Source organism: Trichosurus vulpecula, chromosome 1, assembly GCF_011100635.1.
Source record: "Trichosurus vulpecula isolate mTriVul1 chromosome 1, mTriVul1.pri, whole genome shotgun sequence".
Taxonomy (NCBI): domain Eukaryota; kingdom Metazoa; phylum Chordata; class Mammalia; order Diprotodontia; family Phalangeridae; genus Trichosurus; species Trichosurus vulpecula.
In genome coordinates, this window is record NC_050573.1 from 375603679 (window position 1) to 375611094 (window position 7416).

Consider the following 7416-nt stretch of genomic DNA (forward strand, 5'->3'; position numbering starts at 1 on the left):
TTGGAAAGTCACTTAATCGTTGTCTGCCTTAGTTTCCTTATCTGTAAATTGGAGATAATAATAGCCCCTACCTCACAGGTTTGTTGTGAGGATAAAATGAGATAATATTTGTAAAGTGCTTTGTAAATGCTAGTGGTAGTTGTTATTGGAAGACAGGTAAGAATCACAATCAACTGAAAGGAATCTCAGAGGCCATGGAGTTCACCCCCTTCATTTTGCAATGAAGACACTGCAGCCTTTGGAGGTTATGTAACTGGGTCAAACAAGTGGCAAGAGCCAGAACTTGAACTCAGGTCCTCTGGTTCAGTTTCTTTCCACTGTACCATAAAGCTATGCTCTTGTAATCCTGAGAGGCAGTTGCAGCAATAACAGGAATACTACCTCAGGTTTATATATAATCTTCTTGTTTTTAAAATGCTTCATACACATTCCCTCCTTTGACTCCCACAGGGGTCCTGTCCTGGGTACAGTAATATACTGTCCGCATTTTATAGAGACTGTGGAGTTTCAAGAAGGCAGGTGACTTATACAGGGAAGTGCTAAACTGGAACCTAGGTCTTCTGAACGTAGTTTAATTTTTGCTGTGATGCCATCCTAATCAAGGCATAAAACAAGGAAGTCTTGGGTAGAGTTGTAGCTTTAGGAATGGAAAGAGAGGATGAATATGAGTGGATGTGAGGAGCTAATGTAGGTGCCCTGGGCTGCTGGGATGTGTGGTCTAGTGGATAAATCATCGAACCTGGGTTTGAATCTTGCCTCTGGGTAAGTCTCTATCCTCTCAGCCTCCATTTCCTTATCTATAAAATGGGAATAATGATAACATCTACCCTATAGGTTTGTTGTGATAATGCTATGAGCCAATGGATATAGAAAGTACTTTACAATCCTTAAAGTGCTATATAAATATTAGTTGGGGTTTGCCTGTAGATATTCTGGAACCATTGTGTTCCAAATCCCTTCAGGTTGTGAGCCCCATGCTTTGGTTGAACAGGGCTAATTCATACTCTCTCTCTCTCTCTCTCTCTCTCTTGTCTCTCTCTCTCTCTCTGTCTCTCTGTCTCTCTCTCTGTCTCTCTCTCTGTCTCTCTCTCTCTCTGTCTCTCTCTCTGTGTCTCTCTCTCTCTGTCTCTCTGTGTCTCTCTCTCTCTCTCTGTCTCTCTGTCTCTCTCTCTCTCTGTCTCTCTCTCTGTCTCTCTGTGTCTCTCTCTGTCTCTCTGTCTCTCTCTCTCTCTCTGTCTCTCTCTGTCTCTCTCTCTGTCTCTCTGTCTCCCTGTCTCCCTCCCTCTCTCTCTCTCTCTCTCTCTCTCATCATTCACAGGTTTCTAGCCTGTTCCCCTTAGAGTACCGCCAATCCCCCATCACCATGCAGCTTGTGAAATGCCATATGGAATCTTAGAAAGAATGCTGGAGTCCAGAGGACCTAGGCTTGAACCTTTGTTACTTAATGTAGGAGCACAGACCAGGCCTTTAACTTGCCCAGGTCTCCATTTCCAGACCTGGCACATAAAGGGATTGAACTGGATGATTTCTAAGGCCCCTTCCAACTCCAAATCCTATAAATCTTCTTTCTCTCTTCCCACTCCTAACTCCTTGAGCTCACCATTAAGTTATTTTGAGAGGATGCCTTAAGAAGCCATCACTCCAGACTTCCAGGGTCCACTGACACCCTCCCCCCCAACCTCGCCAAAAGGGTTAACCTTTCTTTAAATGTAGGCAGGAGAAAAGCACAGTGTGTTCATTGTGTTCTCTCTCTCAGAAGTAGTAACTGACTACTGGAATGTGACAAGGAAAAATATTTTCACCTTGTGTTGATATTCCCGTGCATATGTGTGTGTTTGTCTATGCATATGTGGATGTGTTCATTCACGGGCTGTGTGTCATCACATCTGGATTTGGCACCTCTTTCCCATTACTTGATAGGACATTGGCTAAGTGGTTAGAGTTATGAACTTGGCCCATTAGGTAAACACTGGGGAAAAGGCCAGTGGAGGAGGTACAGGAGTGCCATGCACTACTGAAGTGAACGGACAGGTTAGGTTTCTTTGGGGATTCTTTTTTTTTTTCCTACCCAGCTGGTAGTGTGTGTGTGTGTGTGTGTGTGTGTGTATGTATGTGTTTTCAAGGGGCTGGAGCATAATGCAGACCACGAAGAGGAACCCCAGACTATTGCTCTGTGGCCACCGTATGTTGGCTTGGAGTCTTCTCAGCAGCTGGCAAGAAGCATTAAATTAACAGTGGGTGCCTACATGGGCCTAGCAGTGTGCTGAAGGCTGAGTGCTGTAGGAATGCAAACATAGGTAGAGGATGTGTTCCCTGACTGAAGGAATTTCCTGGAAACCAGCTGGGAAGCCAAAATCTATGGTCTTGAAACAGTGGAAAAAGCTATGAAGGACTAGTAGTAATCAGCTGTCAAAATGTGTGCTTTGGGAATTCGGAAATGAGAGAGAGAATTTCTCCAGGAGTGGGAGGGACATGAGTGGAACCTTCCTTAAAGAGTGAGCAGGATGTAGCTAGGGGAGAGAGGCTTAGAAGGCTGCATGACTTGGAGCTAAGAGTTGGCAGTGAACTTACGCACTAGGGACAGTGAAGACATTTAAAAATGTTTTGTGAATTACAGCCTCCTGGTCAATTAGTGAGCTGTGAATTTTGTGTTGTTTCATTTTGGTTGATACAGATTTGTGATTTTATTGGTGTGGGGAATTCTTTGCCTGTAACTTCTAGTCTTTAAATTTCTTGTCCCGGGCACTGAGAGGTTGTGACTTGCCCATAGTTATAGTTTGTATGTGGCAAAGGCAGAACTTGACCCCAAGGCCTTTTCGACTCTCCTAGCCCTTTTCTTATCTTTTTTTTTTTTCCTTTGGACTGGACCTGTGATTTAATTCTTAAAGGGAACTGCCAAATGAGGAACTACCTCTACCAATGATGTAGGTCTGTATCTGCTTCTGCAACTTAGAGTCTTAGAGAGTTGTCTGGGGTACCAAAACTTTAAATGACTTGTCCAGGGTCATGCAGTATGTATGTGTCAGAGGCAACACTTGAATCAGGCCCCCGCTCTCTATCCTGAATGCCAAGGCTGTCACTGATTTATAAATAAATGAACATTTCAGTTTATGATGGTACCACCTTGATTAAAGGCACCCTAACTCCACCCCCTATTTAAGTGAAGAATACTTCTGTAATGAGGGCAGCCTTATATGTCACCTTTCCCAGACAATTCCAACCAATTCATCCATTGTAGGACTTCAAATCTCTGTTCTTTTGAATATGCTTAAAGTGGGAACCACTTGCATGTGGAAAGCCTGCTATAACATAGTATAATGTGGTACATAATATCTTGAACCCTAAACCAGTTTAATTTTCAGTAATTATTCATGGTTCCCTCCCATACATAGTCACCAAGCAGCAAGCTCCAGGAATTTAGATACGGCTTTGAGACTGTTGCTAGATTGTAGAAGCCTTTGAAAACTCTAAAAATGAAAAATAGCAGCTTTCAGATGATACTGTCCCTGGGGTCATGTAGGAATTATAGACAAGATAAGAAAAGCTCTGAACTGCATTGCCAAATTTTGTTTTGGTTCTTACTGTTTTTTGATAAAGTCCTTGGCAGAGAGAAATGGACAAGTGAGTAACTCATGGTCTGAATGAACTTGGAAATTATTGATTCATTGCATCCAACAATCAAAAGAGACCTGAGCCATCATCTAGTTAAATCTTGCAACCAAAGCAGTAATCCTCTTCTCCAGAGATATCCTGCCACCCACAATGCTCCAGAGTAGGCCTGAGTCAGATTATAGTATAACTGGGAAATATTTAGCAAAATACATAAAAATACAATAGAACATAGATAATGTTACCATGTGGTTTTCTAAGTCAGTATGTTATCATCAGGGCTCCTTATGTATGATTTCGTGGCCTTTGAGTTTGACACCCTTCCTCTATACCTCATTGCTGATGAATTCATTCTAGTTTCAGCTTGAATAATTCCAGTGATAAGAAACTCCCACCCTCTCAGGGCAGCAGCCTATTAAACTTATAGATAATTCTATTCATAGACTTGCCCATTCCTGGTGGTGCTTGGGACAAAGACAATGCCTTTTTGCCAAGATGAGATATTTCCAGGAGCCGGGACATGTTTCAGTGTCTTTGGGGAATATAGGCAGGGCTAAAGCCAAGGAAATTTTCCCATCTGACATCCTCAGAAACCCCCTTAAAAGGGTGTCTCCTAAGAGTTAATTGGTACCAATGTTGGGGGGTCATCTTTTGGTGAATGAATGCTTTTCAGGCATAATCATGCATTTCCTTAAGTGTGAAATCTTTACCAGTCAAGTCTTTAAGTCTAAGACCAATTTAAAGCCTAAGAAACCATGGGGTAACAGTGAAAGCCCAGTCTTTGCCCCTGGTAAGTTGGTTTAGGTGTGGTTTAGACCCTCAGCTGAGATTAACAAAATGACCTTTTGAGGTCTCTTCTAGCCCTGAGACTCTCTAAAACTTCTGCCAAGTGAAGGTTTGAGCTTTTTGGGGGGGACCTTCAGAATTATGGGTGGGGAAGGAAGGGAAGACCAAGACATTGGACTAGCGGAATATATGATTTAGATGAACCTTTTCTGGTCTAGACGATACCCAAATGTTTTTTGTCTCTTTACCAGGAACAAGTGAGAGAGGAGATCCCAGGTAACTCTCATTAGCTCCGTGGCCTATTTATATGTTGTATGACTTTATTCAGGAAATAAAGAAAGAGTTAAACTAATTTGTGTCCACATACTACAATGAGTAGATGCCTTTCCTTTTAAAAATGGAATATTTTAAATGCATTCCAGTTTTTTAAAAAAATCAATTGTGTGTTATATGGTCAACAATTTCATGCTGAACTCTTTTTTTCTCTCCCTCTCCCAGCCTGAAATCTAAACTTTACATTGCTTTCAAGGAATAAGGGGGAAAGGTCAGGTAGAATGTTCTTCCTCCAAATGGAATAGCTTTTGAGGAGGGGAGGCATTGAGGTAGAGCCAAGTTAACCAGCCTGTGCCCAATTTACTGAAGGTCAGGGAGTAGTGGTAGAAAGCCTGAACAAAATAAACACTCATATTAACCTTGTTACACCTGAATATCACCACCTGAACCTTTCTTCTGTTGAGGTTTGGGTTTTAGCTGTGGCAATGGCAGCTTCAATGTCGGTAAAAGAATCCTCCAACTCGGAGTATCACCTCCTCCCACCTTTCAGCTCTATCCCCTGGCAGTCAGGAAATCAGTCAAAATCAAAATTTATCTTTTCCCTCCTTGACTCCTCTCCTTTTCTTTTCTCTGGGTTGTGGAGAATTCAGTATGGCTTTCCTAAATCAGTTTTCTAAGGCCTTGGTTAGGTGCGATGGGGCAGGCTCATGGTTTCTGTAGAGGTCTTGGTGTATCATGCTTTGACTGCTGACTTTTTCTCTCTATTTCTCAGTTGTAGATCTGATCACTTCTGAACATTTCGCTGTGTCTGGACCCCTGGGACTCTGAACACACTAACTGGACAGTTTTGCTCCTGGGACTTTGGGTGTTTTCTCCTCTCCTCAGTTCCCCTCCCCCCTCCCCTCCCCTTCCCCCTCCTGAGAACTCCTGTGGGTCTGTTGGATTGTCATGGAGTCCAGAGAGATTTTAAGCAGCTCCCGCCAAAGGGGGGGTGAGAACGAGTTCCTGTCTGTCACTTCAGCCAAGCCTCCAGGAACTCCAGGCTGTCCAGGGGAATCTTTGCTCCCTGCACCAGGATCTGGGAAAGGGATTCCAGTAGGGGGAGAACGGATGGAGCCGGAGGAAGAGGATGAGCTGGGCTCTGGACGGGATGTGGATTCCAACTCTAATGCTGACAGTGAGAAGTGGGTGGCAGGAGATGGCCTGGAAGAGCAGGAGTTTTCTATCAAGGAGGCTAACTTCACAGAAGGGAGCCTGAAACTTAAGATCCAGACCACTAAGAGGGCTAAGAAGCCACCCAAGAACCTGGAGAACTATATTTGCCCACCTGAGATTAAGATCACCATCAAGCAGTCTGGGGACCAGAAGCTTTCTCGTGCTGGGAAAAACAGCAAAGCCTCCAAGGATGAGGAGCGAAGCCACTCAAAAAAAAAGGTAAGGGCCCGTATGTGTCTTTTGCTCATGTATTTCCCAGGGCTTGGATGGTCACTGCTTATGCTTTTTTGAATTGTAAACCAGAGTTTGTGTAGAATTAAGACCTACTTTTAGCAAGGTCCCAAAGGGAAAGGACTGATTTCTCACTTGGTTTGACTTCCGATATTTTTCTCACCCACCTTTCTCCATGAAGAATGCAAAGATCCGATAGCACTGTCACCCTCACGTTAGAAGGTTTGATAACAGAGCCTCTGCCCCTTGTACAGCCTCTGATGACTGTATTAGTTTCATGCAATATGTCTTTGACAGCAACTGAAAGTGTGAAGGTCTTCTTCGGACAGAGTGGTCAGAATGTAGACAAAGAAACTATGGAAATGTCAGTTCACCAGAACATTTAATTCATTGTGAGATTGAGGGTAAGGGGGTTCTGGTGAAATCAATTTTCTGGTTAACTGAGTTGGTTTAGATCTTTTTTTATTGAGAATCGCTCTTAAGATTTTCTGGGCAGCTATCTACAACATTATGCCTATGGTCTTAATAGCTCCTTTCCTGACTAAGTTTAGTTTGGTGAATATAATTATTTATTTGATAGGTGATCTTTCAGGATCTTGGGTTGGTCCTTTTGAACATCAAGGTGATGATTTCTAGAAATGAAGATGGATATAGTGAAAAGGTAGGATAGTCTACTGACTGTCCTAATGTCCTAACTCTAGGACATAACTTGAACTTAGGTTTTAAACTAAATTCTTGGTATGTACTGATCTTTTACTTTAAAGGTCAGCACATGAAAGAAGCCTCGGTGGGATGGTTCCAGTTAGGTGGATTCCACTTAATAGAGGTTTCACTGTGCTGAGTGTGGGTCTGTAGGAGTCACAAGGATATCTGTCAATTAGACAATAATTTGGCTTTCCTTTATGATGGCATAGCCATCTGAGCCAAGGTTGCCATCCATTTCTTTTTTTTTAAATACATTTTAACAATATATTTTGCTTTTCTATCACCTATGTTACTCCCTGTATCTTTCCTTCTCCCCTTTCCCAGAATGCCATCTCATCTAACAAATAATTTTATTTCTATCCATTCCTGCCTTGTTTGTGGTACCAGTGTTTCTGAAATAAGCCCTTCTCACTTAGAGTACAATGTAGGTGAGGAGCTCACTCTCTGCCTCATCTCCACCTGTACTTGGAGTCTTCTTTCTCTGGGGATTGAGGATACTAGAAGAGATAAGTGTCCCCACTCATCTAGGTTCTTGGGAATCTCTCTCTTTTTTATAGTCTGGGGTGTACCTATAAACAATCTTGACCTCACTGGCTC

At 42.8% G+C, this 7416-nt stretch overlaps 1 protein-coding gene across 1 annotated transcript; it reads left to right on the forward strand.

Annotated features, from left to right (window-relative positions):
• Window positions 1-5616: 5616 nt before the first annotated feature.
• On the forward strand, window positions 5617-6313 carry LOC118838718 (SET-binding protein-like). The gene is made up of 2 exons (XM_036746083.1): window positions 5617-6102; window positions 6296-6313. The coding sequence occupies exons 1-2, from the start codon at window positions 5617-5619 to the stop codon at window positions 6311-6313; spliced, it is 504 nt and encodes a 167-aa protein (XP_036601978.1).
• The last annotated feature ends 1103 nt before the right edge of the window (window positions 6314-7416 follow it).

What these genes read in the sequence shown, in the direction of transcription:
- LOC118838718 (XM_036746083.1), top strand. Translation starts at nt 5,617, where the DNA reads ATGGAGTCCAGAGAGATTTTAAGCAGCTCCCGCCAAAGGGGGGGTGAG.